Source organism: Stigmatopora nigra, chromosome 21 (assembly GCF_051989575.1).
Source record: "Stigmatopora nigra isolate UIUO_SnigA chromosome 21, RoL_Snig_1.1, whole genome shotgun sequence".
NCBI lineage: Eukaryota > Metazoa > Chordata > Actinopteri > Syngnathiformes > Syngnathidae > Stigmatopora > Stigmatopora nigra.
In genome coordinates, this window is record NC_135528.1 from 7,451,595 (window position 1) to 7,471,063 (window position 19,469).

Sequence of the window (19,469 nt, forward strand, 5' to 3'; positions counted from 1 at the left end):
TCTAGTAGTATTACATGGGCTCTCTCTAGCGGCGTCTAATAGTTCACATTCACAATACATTTTACTGGTAATGTGCCACAGTGACGGCCATGTTGGAAGGGGCTCGATTCCAATTTATGGCAATTGGTGGACATTACAATTAGGTAATAAATAACTTCACTTTTGAGATGTCAAGGCCAATGCATAACTCCCTAACACATGCCCACACTGTTTACGTTTATGAGTCACATGTACATTAAAAAAAACGCGTACATATTGACATATGCTAACAGAGCGAAGTGTGCGCCATTCAACGACTGGCGCAGGGAAGTGACGTAGATTTCTGCTGGAACTACAACAAGGAAGTGGACGTCCAGTAATTGCTACCAGGAGAAGACAAGGCGAAATAACGCTCCTCGAACCGGGTGTCGCTTGGCTCGGTTGTCGTCAACCGGCGAGGAAGCGACGACGGCCGCGGCGTGGCGTTGGGGGCGTCCCTGGTGGTCACCGTGGATCAGCGTTTCATCTTCTCAGGGGCTTCTAGCCAGGCAACAAGCTAGCTTACTAACTAGCTAGCGATGAACACGGACGTGGAATTCCACATCAGGCAGAATTATCCGTGGAATAAACTACCGGTTAATGTCAAACAGGTAAATATGTTACATTTTATAAAAGGCTTCAAACGTCAACTCGTGACGGGAAATAGCGTCAGTGAGGGAGGATATGAAGCTGTCAATGTCAATGTCTGAAAGACAGACAAGCAGCGACCACCATCATGTGACAGCACGACTGCTGCTAGCAGCAACGTGTAGCAAAATATATATTTTGTAATGTTCCTTATATACTCATACTCATAGAGAAACAGTAGCACATTTTGCTGTTTAAATGGCTTCAACCTTTCTGGCTAGTTCACTGCCTATTCGTACAAAAGAAGGAAATTGATATTGAAAACACATTTTGCCTGCAAAATACGTCCAAGTCATTCAAACCAGTAGAGACTGGAAGTGATTGAAATATCACAATAGATTTATAAAACCAAAAATAAGCACGATGGACGTTTTATCTACAAATGCGATCATTCAATTTGATTTTTTTTTTGCAGAGTTTGGGCAACTCTCAGCGCGAGTATGAGAAACATGTCCTCCTTTACAGCATCCGGAACCAGCTGCGATTCCGCAATAACTTGGGTGAGCATTTTATTTTTGCATGCAATTTCATCACTGTTGAATAATATTTTTTCCCTTTTTCCAACACTAGTACGTCACGTTCGTAAGGACGAACGCAAGTACTACGAGGAGCTGCTCAAGTACAGCCGCGAGCACCTGATGTTGTACCCGTACCATCTGTCTGACATCATGGTCAAGGGGTTACGTGTCACGCCGTTTTCCTACTACATCGGAATCATGGAGGTAAACATCGCTGCGTGGGAAATAAGTGGAACAATGCGTTTCCTTCTGTGGGATATTTGGTGACAATGCAAGCATTGATTGAGAAGAATTGTCTTTTCTACTATTTTCCTTGTAGGACAAAATGGCATTCTTATAACATGAGTTCATTTTTTTTGCTTGACTTTTTTGACTTTAATTCTTCCTCTTTTTCTGCTATTTTCTTGCACTTTAGGATATCATGAACAGCGAGAAAAGTTACGACTCCTTGCCCAACTTCACTGCTGCTGACTGTGAGTTTTCCCTCATGCATATTATGCAATTGGCATTTAATTCCTAGCTGCTTATTTCAGCTTTTTTAACATTTATTTGTTGTTTTGTCCAATTATGACGCAGGTTTGAGGCTTCTGGGAATTGGGAGAAACCAGTACATCGACCTGATGAACCAGTGTCGCTCCTCCAAAGTGAGATTTATTAATTTTTAAAAAAAAAATAATAATAATAATACTTTTTCTTTAACATTTTTACAATATCTTTTATTAAAAAAATTCTAATCTAATAAAAATATCCCCAAAAAGTACTTATAGAAGAACTAAAAAGACCAATTCTACAATTCAAAACACACTGCCAATACTAACTTAAAATCTACAAAATCTCAATATATTTACATCCATAAAAAAACCTATTCCTCATTTTTCTGACAGAAATTCTTTCGCCGAAAATCCGCCCGTGATCTCCTCCCATCCAAACCAGTGGAGATCTCCGTGGAACCGTGGTGGGTGGCCCAAACGGGTTACATCACCGAAGACGACATCCGAGTGAGCGGTCGCCGACAACACTTGGGGCGCTCGCGAGCTAACCACGGCTCTTTTTGTTTATGCCACGACAGATTTGTTCTTCATCTGAGAAGAAGTCCATCGATAAGATGATTGATTCCGGGCCTCAGCTGGCTGGATCAATGGAGTACAACGTAGTACTAAGTGAGGAAGTTATTGTTGGATTAAATTACATCACAGCTACTTGTTTTGATAGTACATGTAGTATTTTACATGTTTTTAATTCTTGGGTTTCAATCTTCAGGTTTGTACAACCGCGGGTTTATTTATTTGGACGTTCCCATATCGGATGATAGCTGCATTTCAGGTCAGTGACGCATTTTTACTTTAATGTTTATTCCTGTGGATTCTCAATGACTATTTTCTCCACATGTGACTCGACAGTTCCCCCGCTGGAGGGTTTTGTCATGAACCGCGTCCAGGGCGACTATTTTGAGACATTGCTGTACAAAATCTTCGTTTCCATCGACGAGCAGACCAACGTTGCCGAGGTGGGACACGCCCACTCCCGAGTCGTCGTTGCCAAATGTGTTTTCCTGTCTTATTTTCATCATTCTTACAGTTGGCTAATGTGTTGGAAATCGACTTGGGTTTAGTGAAGGTAAGCAAGCTCAGTCGTGAAGTGATTTAAATGCCATTAGTGAACTCATTGGCTGCAGAAAAGCGGCCCACCGGGCTTATAAAGCATATAAATAACATGGTTCTGTCCTCTGTCGTCATCAGAACGCCGTCTCCATGTACTGCCGACTGGGTTTCGCGGTGAAGAAAGGTCAGGTGATCAGTTCGGAGCAACTTCACCCCACGTGGAAAAACGCGCCATCACTCAACAGGCTCAAGTAGGCCGAAAATTAGGAGGATGACGGCGGTTCTTTTTGTACTGACTGTTTTTTTTTTGGCTGACTAGGGGCACCATGGACCCTCAGAAGATGCTGCTGTCCTGGGAGCAGGGCAGCCCTGTCATGGAGGGAGGCTCTTCAGCCACTGATACGGATACCACCAGTCTGGAGGACCAAGGTTTGCTTGTAGTAATAAGCACCCGGCCGGCGTGGGAACTTTGAATGTGCAAGTATACATTTGTGCAGCCGAAACAGGGAGCGTGAGCAGCCTGAGCATCCCGCCAGCTCCCACCAAGAGGATCGCATTCCTGTTCGACTCCACGTTGACGGCCTTCCTCATGATGGGAAATCTGTCGCCCAACCTCAAGAGTCACGCCGTCACTATGTTCGAAGTGGGGAAGCTGTCCGATGAGACGCTTGACAGCTTTCTGGCGGAGCTGGAGAAGGTCAGGAAAACCTTTTGTAGCATGACAACATTAACTTTTTTTAATGTCTCCTTTTAATGCACTACCACAGGTGGAAAGCACTGCAGAGGGCGAGGCTCAACGCTACTTCGACCACGCACTCACGTTGAAGAACACCATTCTCTTTCTACGATACAACAAGGAACTGACACAGGATCAGGCACCTGATATCCCAAATATAGGTGCTGAGTTGATACATAGTGTTCTGGTTTTGCTCAAGGTATTGTTTTGATGCTTCTTGTATCCACGTGTGTCTGTCTTCAGGTTTCCCCCTGGACATGCTGCGCTGCGAGAGCCTCCTGGGTCTGGACCAGGCCACCTGTAGCCGCGTGCTCAACAAGAACTACAAGCTTCTGGTCTCCATGGCGCCGCTCAGCAACGAGATCAGACCCATCAGTAGCTGCACGCCTCAGGTAGAACCTTAGAAGGAAAGCTAGATTTCAAATTGTCATTATTACTACGTAAGTCGTGCTTGAGTATTGAGTACGCTATGAAAAAATGTGCGACTGATAGTCCAGTGAATACAGTATATGTATACTTTTGTTTTTGTGCCTGTAGCACATCGGACCCGCCATCCCCGAGGTGAGCTCCATCTGGTTCAAGCTCTACTTGTACCACGTGACCGGGCAGGGTCCGCCCTCGCTGCTTCTCTCCAAAGGCTGTCGGCTGCGCAAACTGCCCGAAATCTTCCAGGTGGTTACATTCAACGAAATCAAAATGGCCCATGCAACACATTAGCAAAAACTTTTTTTTTTGTGTGTGTCTTCAGTCCTACGACAGGTTGCTGATCACTTCATGGGGTCACGATCCGGGCGTGGTGTCCACATCCAACGTATTAGCCATGCTAAACGATGCTCTCACACACTCGGCCGTTCTCATCCAGGTAAACAGGTCGCCGGACGTGTCAGTCATCTCCATCAATATGTAACTTGTGTCCACGCGTTTAGGGCCACGGAATGCACGGTCACGGCGAAACGGTTCATATCCCATTCCCTTTTGATGAGGAGGACATGAAGGGAGGTGAGCTAAAACTGTAGTGGGTCGTCTTGAGTCTGCCATTTTCCCCATTTGAATTCCTTTTTTGTGCTTTCAGAGTTCTCCTACTCCAACATGTGCGTGCACAAGTCGTTGCGCAAGCTACGCGAGCTCATGGATTTGGAGCACCAGTGCGGCTACGTCACAATGCTCAACGCCAACAACAGGCACCGACGCCGGCCTAGCGACGCCCTAGAATGCAGGGGTAACCTTTCTTCTCCCCACCAATAGACGTCTGATCTGTTTTAAATTGGACCCACTTCTCCATTTTAGGCGACACCCACCTGGGAGCGGGCCCGGACACCAACGGCAGCACCGAGTCCTTCGAAATGGTCTCGGAAGAAAATGGCGGCGAAGGGAAAGCCAAGACGGATGGTATGTTTCCATCCAACTATGGGCTATTTTCAAGGCCAAATGTATGAGGGAAATTTGAAGGTGGGTCCGTTTGGTAGGCCTGTCGTGCGAGGACGAGTGGGTTCCGCTGGAGCTGTGCTTCGGCATGCCGCTCTTCAGCTCCGAGCTCAACCGCAAAGTGTGCCGCAAGATTGCTGCGCACAAGCTGTGTGGTAGCGACAGGTGCTTATTCCCCTCTTTTTAAAAAAAATATGAAATAAATACAGATTAATACTGTAAAAAAAGCATTTTTTTACAGTTTTATCTCCCTTTTTAAAATGTCAAATCTATTTTTAAATAAAATAACTCCATGGGAGCAGGCCTATTCATCAAAATGGCCACCCTCCAATCACCTTGTCTGTCTCCTTAGCTTGCAAGAACTGCTGCACTCCAGCAGAAAGCTTTCCCTCAATGTCCTGAGCTTCGTCCAGTCATTCCAGGTAAGAGCGACCTCCTCCTCCTCCTAGACTTTTTCTACAGAAGCCCCACTTGGATTCTCCTTTGTATAGGACGGCAGTCCACCTTCTGAGCCCGACAGCGGGGTGACCAATCCTCTCAGTCACCCCCCGGCCGAATCGGGTGTCCCGCTTCCGGCCCTCAACCTCATCTACAAAGACGGGCAGCTTCGGGAGTGGAGCGGGCGGGCCCCTCCCCCCTTGGACATCACAGCCCTGCAGTGTAACCAGTCCACCTAGAAAGCCTAACTGCTTCCCTGCCATTGACGGCGATAGACGTCCAAACCATTTTGACCCAGTCCGTCAAAAGTATCAACAACGGCAGCCCGAGAGTTCAGGGAGTATGTCGGGGATCGATTTGAATGGGTGCCAATTGTACGCAAAATTGAGTTCTGTTAATTTGCAGATTGAACTCTGATTGGCTATATTTTAATCTCACATTGTTTTTAGATTCACATCAAACTGTCATAGATTAATCTCGGGTTTGGTTGCCTTTGATTGCAGATTAATCTCAGGTCAGATTTGTTTGAAATGAATCTCAGAGCGACCGTTGGGGAATCACATGTTGCACGTTGTCCTTGACGAGTTCAAGTAATAACTCGCCCTGGACTTCTGTCATCCTTCCCAGTTCAAACGGATTGGACGCCTCTCGACGTCAGTGACGCCGAAGCACTAGCCCCGCCCCCCCAGCATTTGATGTGTAGTAGTGACCCTTCATGTGGTATCGGTGTTACAAAAGTCCCCCCAACCCCCCAAAAAATGAGTCTAGTTTCAAGTTTAGTGATCCGATGCATGAAAATCCTTTTCTTTTATAGGAAAGATGTAAATTATTTGCACTGTGCAGGACTTACTGTGGATCAAAAGTGGTTATTTTTCATTCTTTTCTCATCTTGAGAGCACCAAAGACTTTTTTTTTCCTCCCAAATGAAATTTAATAACATTTTTAATTTAATTTTTTACTTTTTGTTGCCTTATCGCCAAGCTACATTCCTGAACAGCAACAAGCAGAACTCCATGTCATATTCAGTTTCTATTAACAGCATTTTTTACATTTTTTGAATGCTTTCACTTGATTTTTTTTTTTTTTGGTTTCTTTTTGAGAAACAAGTTAAAACAACAGGTCTTGCTCAAGCATGATAATTGTATTTTTCTGTGCGCACGCGGGGGTGCCGTTTACCTCCTATCAACAACAAAAAAAGACCCTCTTGCAATACTATCACAAAGCCGAAGCCCACTTGTGTTTACAAATGTGTTAGTTTTCTATATCAAAATCTTTTAGGACATCTTTGTTGTAGCTCGTTTAAATGGTTGAGTAATGACGATGAAAAATAAGAATGACATTCCTTCTACATTCATGTTGTATTCTAAATATGTAAAGAAAAAAAGTATATGAAGATATAAATAAATGAAGCGGTTTTCGCCATGACTATCCATCTTTATATTACTCAGTGAGTTTTTTGGAGCAAATGTGACATCACGACTTGGAGGAGGAACAGATGGCATTTCCAGAAGCTCCCATCTGCTGGAGGATGCACTTGTTCACCTTCTGGAGTTCCACAAAAAAGGAGAGAAGATGCTACAATTGGGTACCAGACTTTGACTTTAATGTGGTAGATGCATGCAAGTGACAAATTAATGCTCGCATTCTTTTAAAGAGGACAAGAAAAGTTGTTGATAAAATTATCACAAATGAATACTTAAAGAGTTAGTTAAAAGACCCTTTTAGTTATTTTACCCACTTATTTTTCTTTAAAAATCGCATGAATTACATTGTTTTCGCTGCCATTGTTGTTATTTTGTTTTGTTTCCGGTTTGGACTTTTATTTCAACGGGCTACTTGGTCACTCACCTCCGGTGGGAAAAGCAGGACTTTACGAGGTTTAAGGGGAGACGCACGTGAGCTTTGGTGGAGTGATGAGGGGAGCAAACGCCCGCTGAGCAACCGGTTCCAACCGGAGCGATTTCGGCGTTTTAATAACTCCACGGCCGCCCACCAACTTTGATGCCGGAAAAGACTCCCAGGTGAGACGCAAACACCTCCGGGAAGAAGACACGAGGAGCGGAAGGTTCATGTGAATGTTTCTTTTGGGACAATTTGCGCTCTCTTTAACACGGATAAAAATGACCGCAAATGGCGACGTTTTGACCACCGGGTTCTGAACCGGTCATTGGCGCACATGGGGAACCAGCTGGAGCGTCTAAATTACGCCGAAGTTCCCACTGTGGACCCGCACGGCGTGGACCGAGATGAGGGTCCTCGCGTAGGCGTGTCGTACATCTTCTCGGGCGGGGAGGACGACGACGACGGCGCGGCTGGAAGTTATGGGAAGGACGGTGAAGGGGCACTGCCGGAGGTGGAAGCTGATCACGGTACTCCGGCCAACCCGAACCCGGAAGAAACGCCATTTGACCCGCGAGAGGAGGTCGAGTGTGCCGTGTATAGACTGGACGAGTGCGTGTACGAGAAGAGCCGGCGTTCGTCTACCCTGGAGCTGTACTCGCCGGAGAACCTGCTCAACAAGTGCCGAGCCGGCGACCTGCTGGAGTTTGTGGCCGGAGGACAGTACCCGCATTGGGCGGTCTACGTGGGGAACTTCCGGGTGGTCCACCTGCACCGAGCCGAGGTCAAGAGCACCTTCATGACGGACGCCAGTCGGGGCAGGCGATGCCGGATTGTCAACGAGCGGTACAAGTTTCGAGCCCGGGACCCCGAAGTCGTCGTGCAGAACGCCCTGGAACAGGTGAGTGTCCGGATCGGGTCGGGTCGGGTTTGAGGTGTTCGAAATACTGCCTAGTCAATATTTTGAGTTGTTGTGAAGGTACTGTTCAAGAATTAGTAGGTCAAAGAAAGTTAACTGAAATTTCAAAGCATCGACCCCTAAAAACATATTTGAGTTGAGTTTGCGTCTTCTCTCAGGGCTTGCGTGGGTTTTCTCCAGGGCCTTCAATTTCCTTCCATCCCAAACACATGCATTCTAGGCCTAGCTGGTTGAACACTAAAAGTAGTCCCTGGTTATCATTGGTTGTCTGTGGGCGGGGCAACGTGAGCATCTAGTCCTTTGTGTTTTCATTGAGTATTTTCATGACCTTCTAAAAGTAGTTTTAACTCATTCACTTGAGACCATAGACTGTTTTGGTCTAAACACCACTGTCGATTAACCGACATTAAAATCGGACCATGTCTGATCCAATTCGAGATTAATCTCAAACTGATATCAGGCGGATCCAGAATAAACTGGTGCAAATGGCTCGCCCTAGGTGGGCCTGAAGGACCTCCAGCTGCCTTGGCGAAACTCCGAAGGCTTCGCCGCCTGGTGCCGCTTCGGCCGTCGGGAACTGAAGGCGGACGGCGAGCTGCGAGGCGGCGGTAGCGGCCAGCCGTACACGTTGCACGTCCTGCTGGGCGAGCAAAAGTATTCCCACGCCTTGGAGTTCCAAAGCCTGGAGGACGTGATCGCCGAGAAGCGACGCGGGGACTACCTGGGGCGGACCGCCCTCCTGCGGGAGCTAGCGGCCCACCTGAGGACTGAACCTGGACCTCACTGACCAGATTGCCACTCGTATACGCTTGTTTTTTGGCTGCCATTGGCCGTGATAGATGTCCAAATGGAGGTGAATGACTTTGTTTGGTGGACCCCTTCATGGTAATCCCCCCCTCCTGACACTGGGCCCATTGTTCCACTTGCAACTAATCTCTTAATTTTCCTTCTGAAGATTAGTGCAGGAATCTGCTGACTTTGTATCCGTTTTAAAACCCCCTTCTCCCAACTTTTTCGTTTAGTTATTAGATTTGTTCATAATGTTTGTTCTCATGACAACATTAAACATCCTAAGACAAATAAAGCAGGTTTGCTCCCCTGGCTTTTTAAGACAGACGTCGGGTGGATTTTTATGTAAAGTCCAAAACAAATAGTAAGTGGACATTGCAACAAAATAAGAGACAAACTCAACTTTTGTTGTTGTCAAAATTAAAAAGGTGATGCGAAAAATCACCACTAGAGGGCAGTTCACGTGACCTAATCAAGTCGCATTGCACGATTTGATGATTTTAGGGGAGGAAAAGAAGCTCGTTATTTTGAAAAACAAACATATTTATTCATCTAGAACACTCATTTGAAATATACAAATATTTACAACTGAATATATTGTAATAGTAATTCAACTGCTGCCAAACACTTTATTCCTGGTGCAATAGGAAGTGCACTTTCGTCAGCTTGACTGCATTGAAGCAGCTTAAATCACATGGAAAAAAGTATGTGCATATCTTGAATTTAAAAACATTTTTCTCTGGAAAAAGTTGCAAACAGTAAATGCGGGTTTGTACCGTTGTCGGCTGCAGTTTTACGTCCTTGCCGGTGACACTCGTGTTGCTAATTGGTTATCAACTAAAAACTGAAAAATAAATGTTTCTGAATCAAAACAAAGCTAGCATATATGCTAGGTTGGTTCGTCTAATTAGTTTCAGTGTGTAAAGTATTAATACCAAAACAGTTATTTTTTTAATGATCCTCTTTAAAGATTTAATGCCAAAATATGATTTTAATAAGCGCAAAGTGCTAGTGCAAATGTTGGTTTGCCCACCAATGATCGCTTTGAATGATTTTACTGCTTCGGACAGTTATTAGTTCATGTTAGCATACATGCTAGCAGCATGGTGTTGATACTTTGTCTTTTTCTGCTTTAAGTGCTCTAGCACCCCCTTTGTGGGACCCAGTTCAAACCCTTTTAGGATGATTTTGCGTATTTGGGGGTTCACTGTACACCAGTGGGTCCGTTTTTAGTCAAAGGAGAAAGTCGTCGTCGTCGTCGTCCACGTGAAAAGACGGGACCATTTGCTCGGACGCGTTAGCTTCCGTATTGGGACGTCGGAACCACGGGTGAGCTAGCGTTTCCGAGGCCGTCAGTCTTTCCGACGGTTCCTTTCGGAGGAGGTTTTGGACCAGGCAGCGCGCACCGGGCGACAGTCCCTCGGGTAGGCAACAGTGTCCACGTCTGATTTTGGAGAAAAGCGCCGCCGGGTCCACGTCGTGGAAAGGGTAGCGGCCGGCCAGCATGGTGTACAGCACCACGCCTAGGCTCCACATGTCGGCCATTTTCCCAGAATAGGGGGCCGCCCCGCTGAGGATCTCGGGGCTGACGTATGCGGGGCAGCCGTGGGTGTCGCACATGGCGTCGTCGTTAGGGTCCTCCAGGACGCGGCAGTCCTCCAGGCTATCCAGACGGACTTGAGTTCTGGTGGGAAGAGCCAGAAAACTGTGTTAGAGACAGGGAAAATTGGACCTTTTTTGATGATGATAGTCTATTTCAACTGTGAAGGCTTGTGGCCAATCAGTAACATTTGACATTTTTTGGTAAGATATGACAGTCATTACTCATATATTGTTTGTCTATTGGAAAAAATAGCCTCTGCTTTAGATCCAATTCGCATTGTGTCCCCGTCAATGAGCTAACGGCGGAAACAAGTGACACAAGCTTTTTTTGTTGTCGTTGTACTGACTAGAAACAACAACAGGGCACGCTGTGGGTGTACTAGCCCCCCTTTTCTTTCCTCAGATTGTGTGTTTGCACTGCGTGACTCATAGCTCTGCAGACTCGTAGATATCTCGTCTCTCGCTGTCTGTTGCCATTTGTCTGCCGTGACCTCCATTTATCGGCCGGCGCTCTGAGAGGCGACACATTTCCCCCAAACTCTGAATTCAACTCATTGACGCATTGGCCTCCGTGGTACGCCAACGGAAGTCGGATGAATAATTAATGTCATCTGGTCTGGCTACTTGTAGTACAACAGAACGCCGGGAGACAGACAGTAAAATGTGCCTCCACAAGTACAGAACCTCCTACTCAACGTGTGCCCACACACGGGGCGGCCTACAGAGAGCATCTGCCGCCATGTTTTTTTTTTTCCGTTCGGTGGGACACTTTATTAGGAACCCGTGCACTGTTTCTGTAGTTAGCATTAGCATGAAGCATTCTGATGCTGAATTTGACCTCTGTAAAGGCCAAATGATGCTTTCTGGTTGAAGAAATGAAGGTTAAAGTCCGATTTTTAAGGGGTTTTGCTTTGAGTACTGTGCCTCAGATGTGTTTTGGCCACGTCTGTTACTGTATTTTGTGGTCATGCTAATGGTTGTTTGTATGTATCACAACTTAGAGTATGCTAAACATAAATATTTTAGATTGTTTTTTGTTTGTTTCATTGAGGTATTTGTAATTGGTCGATTGTGTTTCTGTCACTGATAACTAGGCTTTTAAAGTTGATATTTTCAAAAAAAAAGTTGACTTTGCGGTAATTTTACCTCTTTTCGTCGGCAAAAACAAATTTTCGCAGCTTGAGGTCGCCCAAGACGACGCCCGCCTGGTGGCAATGCGCCACCGCCTCCGCCATCTGCCTGAAAAGCGCCCGGGCTTGCGTTTCGTCCAGCCGCCGTCGACTTTTAACCAGCGTGTGCATGTCGCCAAAGTCTTTATCCTGGAAAATGTAGGCTTCGCGCTCCCCCAAGATCACTTCCCGGATGGCGGACACGTTCCAGTGGGGGGGCACTGCCCCGTAGGCGCGGATCTTTTGTTGGTATTCTGCCATGCTGAATACCTGAGTAGAAAAAATAGGCTCATTAATCATTGTTTTGTAATCTAGTTTGCGTGTCAGTTATGGCTGAAGCATCTACGCATTAAAAATGATGTCTATGGTAAATAAATTATTATTAGCTGATTATATTTGCTTGAGCAATTTCCTGGAAATTGGGCGGATACATCTATCATAACAGGATGTTTTGAAAGAGTCTCAACAAGCCGTAGCCTAAAGCAAACAGGAAGTGGCCCATTTGGGCACATTCCTGAATGGAACCCGTACAAATCTATTTTTTTTGGAGTTCATCCCAGGGTACAAGGAGACAAAAGACAACCAATCAATCATATCTAGGGGCAATTCAGCAAAATAGCCAAGCATGCATGTTTTTTTTTTGGTATTTGGGAGGAAGGTGGGGTACCCAGAGAAAACCCACAGATGCAAACTCCACTCATTCCACATGGGATTGACCCCTTGACCCCAAAAATGCAAGTTCAGTGTGCTAATTGGCCACAACAGTAAAAATAATATAAAAAAATGCATTCATTCTAAAAAATATGGCCATTTTCAAGTGTCAAAAGTGTCAAGTTTTGAATAAGTGCCCACTGTTAGCGACCTTTGACCCTGAAACGCTCGATGCCTGAAAAGGCCCCAAAAGGTAGCTAGCGTGCACATTTGGCATCACTTTTCTCCCATCCGAGTTGCATTTGAGGACTTTTCGCAAGAGAACTCATGACTCACGGCCCCGTGAAGCATTAACTTGAATGAGCAGCGACGCGCACGGCCTGTTTTCCTGCCTGCCTCCCTGCCTGCCAGCAGGCGCACGCGCATACTGTACTTGATGTCCCGTTCCATTCCGTCCCGTCGCGCATTTCCCTTTTTTTATTGCTTTAATCGAGCCGGCACGTCTGCATTTTCGTCCCTAACGTGACGTGAACTAGCGTCGAGGCGACGTGACGCACGATCGCCTTGCGTGACAACGTCGCCACAAACAGCCGCTTGAGCAATCGCCATTCACGGACCGAGTTGCACAATGACAACACCCCCCTTCACCCTCCTCGCGCGCACGCGCTTTACCTTGCACAGGAGCTCGTCGCCGGTGTCGACGTGCACGGCGCGGCATCCCTCGGCGGAGGGCACGAGAAGGAAAGCTCCGATTTTGGACGGCCCGCGTTGGGTGACGGTCGACGGGGTGGTCGTTACGGCCACAGTCGTCCCCAGTAGTCCTCCTTGCGCGTCCCCGCTTTCGCTGCTTAGCCTCCGGGGGCGCTTGCATGCAGCAGGCTGCGGCTCTGAGTCTGAGTCCAGCCGCTTGTGCGTGGCTCTGGAAGGGCGCAGGCAGGGCACAACGCCGCTCCATGGTACGCTCATGCCGGTGGAAAGGGGGGACGAGGGGTAGCGAGATCACAAGGGGGTCGTCGTAGCATCCATTCTAGCGGTAATTCCAAAGACTTTTAAGAGGGGGGAAAAAGAGGAAAGTGTGGGGTAGAGATGAGAGGGAAGAAAAAAAAATCAGACTGCCTAGTTCGAGAGAGACGGCGATTGTGTGAGAGTGAATGTGCGATGCCTTACCTCACTCAACTCATAAGCCCTGCCCCCTCTCTCTCTTTTTCTCTCTCCCTCTCTCTCTTTATTATGTTCCAATGCTAATGTGTATATATCGGTATATATATCCATACATATACATATGCATACATATATATGTATATGCATACATATATATGTATATGCATACATATATGTATGTATATATTTTCTTCTTTTTTTCCCCTAACAAGTAACTGTACTTTGAAAAGTGTCTAAATGTTCAGTTTTTTATCAACTGGAATAAGTAATTGAAACCGTACAAGTCGACTAGAGTTTTGTCTCTCTTGGGTGGGTGGCTTTGTGTAATTCAAATTTCTGATTGACTGACTGTCATCTGGATTTGACGTCTATCCAGGTCAATGACGGTGAAACCCGATACTCATTGACTAGCTAGCAACTCTTGTGGGCGTCCTATTGTGGTCTCTCTCCTTAAACATGCGAAGCCAGTGACATTTGAGGCCACGTTTGTTATGTGATCAAACATGACTCAAACAAACCCTGTGAGGTGCGGTCAGGTACAATCAGTGATACGTACGCGCGCGCGCGCCTTGTAAACAAATGACGCAAGCGCCTGCCTGCCCGCCCATGGCGCACGAACGCCTTTGTTGAACTCTGAACTGTTGCGGGCGCAACGTGTCCAGGCCAAACGTAGAAAGTCAGGATGATGGTGCAAGCTTTGGCTGTTTTTTTCCACATTTTTGGAGGGATTTAGTCACCCAGTGCAATAGTGGCCTAATTCCAGGTGTGCGGATGCGAGAAACACACCCACACACTTTTATTCCCGCACACTTTCTTTCTCCGAAGTCACCTGACAAGACCAGCTGACATTCTGGTAGGCCGCAGAAAAAATCACTTCCAAATACTGGTTTGTCACATGACTTCATTGAAACGTATCTTTTACGCTCACGGATCCTCTTTATCGCCAAGGCAGGGGCTTTCCTGTTTTCAAAGGGAAGTGCAACATCGCCCAAAAAAACACAAAAAAATGTTGCGCAAGCTAATGAAGTCACCAAAAATGGACTGTGAGAATAAAAGAAAGAGGAAGTGTGGGGAAATGTTGAATCCTCTTTTAGTCCACTTGTGCGAAACCTCAACTTTTGCATCATCTCACGTTAAAAATACTCTAGCGTTTTTGTTCCTTTTTGCTAGCGTGCCGGTTCTCAGCTAGCGCCATCACGGTTAGCATAAATATTGTCGCGTGGGAGGAATGAACGTAGCAAGTGTCGTACTTGGAGTTTGCATGTTGCTGTGTGGGTTTCCTTCGGGTATTCATGCATCACAGGCTGATTAGACACTCTAAATTTCCCCCTAGATTTGTTTATTGAAACTTGATCATTGCAATTAGATTTGAATGTTTCCCGTCTGAACTTGTCCATTCCAACCATTTCCATTCTTCAAAATGGCTGCCGTCTGCAATATTCAAGCGATTATTATTAGCCGTTGTTTGTACTCTTGTGCAATTTGGCTGCTTTCATGAATAAAATTGCTGTGAGTCACGCTTCCGTGACTCATTTTACCCTTTTGGATTGCGAGAGACCGCAAGCTAGTCTTAGCTTGCCTTTCTTTAACGTTGTCGTTGTGATGTAAACAAACAAGTGTTTGGCCACCGCCATTGTTGAAAAAATTCAAAATGGATTCAAATGGAGGAAAATAGTCCCCCCCCCCCCTCTCACCATCGTAGACAAAAGCGGAGAATACACACTTCCCTTTGTGTTGGTGTGTGTAGGTTGACATTCTTGTCGTGCTTCCTCATTTGACGTCATACTACTTTGTACAGTGTATAGTTATTTCGGTTCAACTTTGACCGCTTGAAGATTCAATGTCAATTAGTCTTGTTTCCACTGTAGATTCATTTTGATGTCATTATACGAGCCTAGATGGATTTCAGGTTGGTTGTTGAGTAATAGATTTAGTTGACAATCTAAGGTTTTTGGCTCCATTTTGGATTCCTTAGTCACAGCACGACTGTAAGTTAGGGAAAAGTAGAAAACAGCCCAAGGTGTCATCTGGCACCTCGGCTCTATATAAGGTGCGGAATGCGCCGCCGCCGCCGCCGTACAGACCGTGATCTCATCGCAGCGCAAAAATGCGCCTGGCCGCGTGCGCCCTCACATCATAAAGAACGCGCGCGCGTGTGCGCCATCTTGGCTCCGTCCTTCTTGGCCCAATCCCATCCCGTCAAGATGGGGTTCTTTTTTTTTTTATGGCCGACGGGCCATCAATCACGCCGTAATGTAAACATCCGCAAAAGGCCGGCGTGGCTGATGTATTAAGAGCCAAGGACCCCATGTCCTTCGGGTAAGGACAGGATACCGTAGACCACATCTGGACTCGTTCACGCTGGTTTCTTCCTGCGTTTTTGACAAGTTTGTAAATGGGCTTCTTAAAGGGGCAGGCGCAGGTAAAGCCTAACTTGAAGCCAACAATGTGGGAATAAACTCTCAAACATTTTGCCACCATAAGCATTTAAACTAGTTTCCTCATACGCAGTTTCTGGATCTGATGACAATTCGTCTTTTTTGTCCAGTCAATGATGATAACAAAGCCCTAAATGTCCCATTATTATTAAATATACATTAAATCCCACACAGCTTGCGCCCACATAAAACATTTTCACATTCCAAATGAGCTACGTTAGAAGGGCCCTCTGTGTTAGTTAGCCACATGCTAATTAGCGGAAGTTGGTTATCCCCAACAATGGCTTGTTTATTTATTTTTTCTTGCCAGAAAAATACGCTATAAGATTGGATGCTTTTTACGCATTCCCATTAAAACATCCGGAAACTTGGAAGGGAACCAAGTGGAACTCCCTTTTTGTAATTGGTATTGTTTGCGTGGGCATTCTGTCAAAATTCTACGTAAGAATGTCGACATCCCGCCGATTAAATCTCCGTTGCTACCGCTTTTTTTTGTTGTTGTTGTCGTCGTGGTTATCGACGCGCGTGTTGCTCAACGCGGCCGATGAAACGGAACATTGTGCAAGTGTGTCAGATTGGAGAGTCGAAAAGGAGGGGAAAGAAAGAAAAAAAAAGTATTTCTCGTAGCTCAACCTGACTTTCCTTTTTCTTAGAACGCCGCTATTTGCTTTGGGTGGAAAAAGGGGGCGACGTCCTGCGAAAATGCCTACGTATCTCCTTTGCGAGGACACACGTGACGATAGACGGGGCCTCCAAAGATAGGATTGCCCCCCGTCACCCTCTCTTATGATATTATGTTCATATTTAATAGCAAACACTGATTAAATTGCATAATGGATTTCTCGGAGCATATTTTTCTGATGATTGTCCATCCCCGAGTCTTGTGAAATTGCATTAGGCTCGCGTTACGGCAAAAAATGCATCTCCAACCTTGTAGATTGGAGCAAGCTTTTCATTTCCAGTCGCTTAAAATGAAAGCGCCCTCAGCCATAAAAACAAAAAAACAGGAAAAGTCCACCTCAGTCAGTCGCAGACGTTTTTTTTTTAATTTTAATAATAGTGAAGGCATAAGTGCAGTTAAAGCAGAAGCACTTACACATGAAATCCATTCCTTAGGAAATCCCCCCGCAGACAATTGTGGGGGCCCTGCTGTTAACTTTTACTTTCATAAGTATGACAAATAAATATATATTTCTGCATACCTACTTGCATTAAGTTTTTCTAAACTTTCTAACTCAAAGCATTCGTATCGCAAATATAACCTGTTTTGGAAATGCATTGTATCCAATGGTTGTTTTTTTGGTGATGTTGCTAGGCAGATTTCAGTGGGTTGTAGATTAGAAAATGGAGAAATGTGCTATTCTGAAGAGTTTGGACTATTTTAAAGTGAAATTTACAGCCAGTTTTTCCAGTTTAGTTTATTTGGACGTGAATGGAAAGTATTTAGGTCATTTTGTTAAATCCAGGTTAATTATGGGTCACTTCTTGGTGAGGTCATTCTGGGTCATCTGCTACTTGTCTATGTAGATTTCCTTTTCTCTGTTTACTCTTCTATCATCACCCCTACTATGAGTTTTAAATGCTTTGTATTGTTGTTTCTTGAGCATTCTCCTTGATGTTCCACTTTGACACAATCAATGCGGCGTCTCGGGGTCACGGTGGCCAGAGTCAGCTAGGAAAACAAGAACACGCGGCGGACGCAACAGCCTGGGAACGCTCGTCAGCGGGCTAAGAAGGTCTATCCCGTGAGGATTTAGTAGCCCCGGGTGGAATGTGGCTGGCCATGGGAGCCCTGATACACACACAGAGACACACACATAGACAGAGACTGGCCGCGTCCTCGCCGTGCACTCTTACACATGACTGAGAAGTGACAGGAAAAGTCCAGGAATAGGACGTTGGCTCATACGGGGAGGCGGGATTTTGGGGACACCACCGGGGTGGGCTTTGGGGGGGGGGGGGGGGGGGGGGGCGAAGCTGATCCGAGAGGAAGAGGGACCACTGGTCGCTCTGCCGGGACGGGGACAAACATCAAAAGGTGGACGCGCAGGGGCGTCACGGCAAGTTGTTGCGGAAAGTCTGTTGCCACGGTGACGTGGCTAGGGGTTGCGCAATAGGCCCGGAGCGGAGGGCGAGTTGCTTCACTCGGGGCGGCGTTAACTCATTGGATGCCATTGACGCTGATATATGTGAGAAATAAGTGAAGATATCATATTGTGTAATTAACAGAAAAGGATATAGCTTGGGAGTAGAAAAAAAAGGTTTCACAGGCTTTATGTAATATTTAGCTAACATTAGCCGGGTGGTACTTATGCCTGTTACGTAAAGATACAGAGTGGTGGTAATGGTAGTAGTAGTAGTGGTGGTAGTAGTAGTAGTTGTAGTAGTAGTATTGGTAGTATTTGTGGTAGTAGTATTAGTGGTAGTAGTATTAGTAGTATTAGTGATAGTGGTATTAGTAGTAGTGGTAGTAGTATTAGCAGGCAAAAGGGATTGGACGTCTGGCGGCGTCAATGCTGGCAAATTGCAGTTTTCTTGTCCATTTGACTTTGTTGGAATCCCCGCGCTGACCCCACGCGGGTCTGGCAGCAGGGCCAAAGTGCGAGACGCGCGCTCACGGACGTCCAGAAGAGCGTCAATCGCCACTTGAGTCAGAGCGTGAGTCACGCTCCGGCAATGTGGCCACAATATTCCCAACAACCACGCTTGTTTGGATTCTTTAGCCAATGAGGCCCGGCAAAGCGGCAGGGAACGGGGACGTCTAAAATCCGGGCTGCCACTACACGACAGTCAAGTATGCCATGAAACCGGACTGTCGGGAAGTTCCTTTGACTGTGAAATGTGGCTTATTTTCTCTGATGAACTGATGACTCATGAACTATTTGCGTAAATGAGCGTGTCAGTCCTGTGCATACTCCAACACTTGCGTCAGATGCCTTCTTTTTATGTTTGACATCAACTTTAAACTGGAAATTAGGTCTTTGAAAAGAGCCTTTTGGAGGACATTTTGGAATATTTTGCAAAGTTCTTGGAACGATTATAAAAAAAAAATACTTTTTTTGCAACAAACTCCATGTTATCCATTTGAAAGTTGACATTTTTTGGTCTTCTTTCCTATGCACTCTCTTCCAAAGATTGGTCGCGCTCCCCCAATGCCATTGACGTCCTTCCATGTCAAAATGGCTGCTTGTAATGGCAAGCAAGCTATAAATCTGTCCCATCTTCATGCTTTCATGTCACCGTATTGCCCCATCATTCAATTCAATGCTTTCAGGCCGTGAGTCACCGGGTGAGGAGTTTCACCACGATATGAATGGAGTAGGCGGGTGGGGATGGCTGATTCACGGCAAAAAGCACACGGAAGATTCGCAAAGGGGCGGGACTTAACGCCCAACCACTAAAAGAAACTTGTTTCAAGGCCAAAATGCGAACAATTGGAACAGCAGCTTAAATAATAGGGTGTGCACCAGCACTTTAGTCATTGGGAATAGCCTTTGGCTCTCTTATGTAGCATTTG

The 19,469-nt window shown here is 45.9% G+C and overlaps 3 protein-coding genes across 3 annotated transcripts; 2 read left to right on the forward strand and 1 right to left on the reverse strand.

The window, feature by feature from the left end:
• The first annotated feature begins 284 nt into the window (after positions 1 to 284).
• fam91a1 (family with sequence similarity 91 member A1) lies at positions 285 to 6,814 on the forward strand. The gene is made up of 23 exons (XM_077744107.1): positions 285 to 629; positions 1,082 to 1,166; positions 1,237 to 1,388; positions 1,600 to 1,657; positions 1,761 to 1,828; positions 2,069 to 2,182; positions 2,254 to 2,344; positions 2,445 to 2,507; positions 2,585 to 2,691; positions 2,763 to 2,801; positions 2,924 to 3,036; positions 3,105 to 3,214; positions 3,283 to 3,482; positions 3,553 to 3,682; positions 3,765 to 3,913; positions 4,059 to 4,193; positions 4,270 to 4,383; positions 4,448 to 4,520; positions 4,594 to 4,740; positions 4,809 to 4,910; positions 4,988 to 5,111; positions 5,299 to 5,368; positions 5,438 to 6,814. The coding sequence occupies exons 1-23, from the start codon at positions 558 to 560 to the stop codon at positions 5,621 to 5,623; spliced, it is 2,502 nt and encodes an 833-aa protein (XP_077600233.1). The 5' UTR covers positions 285 to 557; the 3' UTR covers positions 5,624 to 6,814.
• A 52-nt stretch (positions 6,815 to 6,866) lies between these two features.
• Positions 6,867 to 9,679, forward strand: LOC144215263 (protein LRATD2-like). The gene is made up of 2 exons (XM_077744111.1): positions 6,867 to 8,124; positions 8,642 to 9,679. Exons 1-2 carry the CDS (start codon positions 7,561 to 7,563, stop codon positions 8,927 to 8,929), a joined length of 852 nt encoding a protein of 283 aa, XP_077600237.1. The 5' UTR covers positions 6,867 to 7,560; the 3' UTR covers positions 8,930 to 9,679.
• On the reverse strand, positions 9,454 to 13,508 carry trib1 (tribbles pseudokinase 1). Its single transcript, XM_077744110.1, has 3 exons — positions 13,026 to 13,508; positions 11,680 to 11,972; positions 9,454 to 10,615 (listed from the first exon to the last, which is right to left on the reverse strand). The coding sequence occupies exons 1-3, from the start codon at positions 13,317 to 13,319 to the stop codon at positions 10,165 to 10,167; spliced, it is 1,038 nt and encodes a 345-aa protein (XP_077600236.1). The 5' UTR covers positions 13,320 to 13,508; the 3' UTR covers positions 9,454 to 10,164.
• Positions 13,509 to 19,469: the final 5,961 nt, after the last annotated feature.

Bases quoted from the DNA above. Each gene is read 5' to 3' on its own strand.
- fam91a1 (XM_077744107.1), top strand. From the start codon at position 558: ATGAACACGGACGTGGAATTCCACATCAGGCAGAATTATCCGTGGAAT. The intron at 630-1,081 runs GTAAATATGTTA...TTTTTTTTGCAG, and splicing joins TACCGGTTAATGTCAAACAG to AGTTTGGGCAACTCTCAGCG. The intron at 4,741-4,808 runs GTAACCTTTCTT...TCTCCATTTTAG, and splicing joins CGACGCCCTAGAATGCAGGG to GCGACACCCACCTGGGAGCG.
- LOC144215263 (XM_077744111.1), top strand. From the start codon at position 7,561: ATGGGGAACCAGCTGGAGCGTCTAAATTACGCCGAAGTTCCCACTGTG. The intron at 8,125-8,641 runs GTGAGTGTCCGG...GGCTCGCCCTAG, and splicing joins TGCAGAACGCCCTGGAACAG to GTGGGCCTGAAGGACCTCCA.
- trib1 (XM_077744110.1), bottom strand. From the start codon at position 13,319: ATGAGCGTACCATGGAGCGGCGTTGTGCCCTGCCTGCGCCCTTCCAGA. The intron at 11,973-13,025 runs GTAAAGCGCGTG...TTTTCTACTCAG, and splicing joins GCGACGAGCTCCTGTGCAAG to GTATTCAGCATGGCAGAATA. The intron at 10,616-11,679 runs GTAAAATTACCG...TCTTCCCACCAG, and splicing joins GTTTTTGCCGACGAAAAGAG to AACTCAAGTCCGTCTGGATA.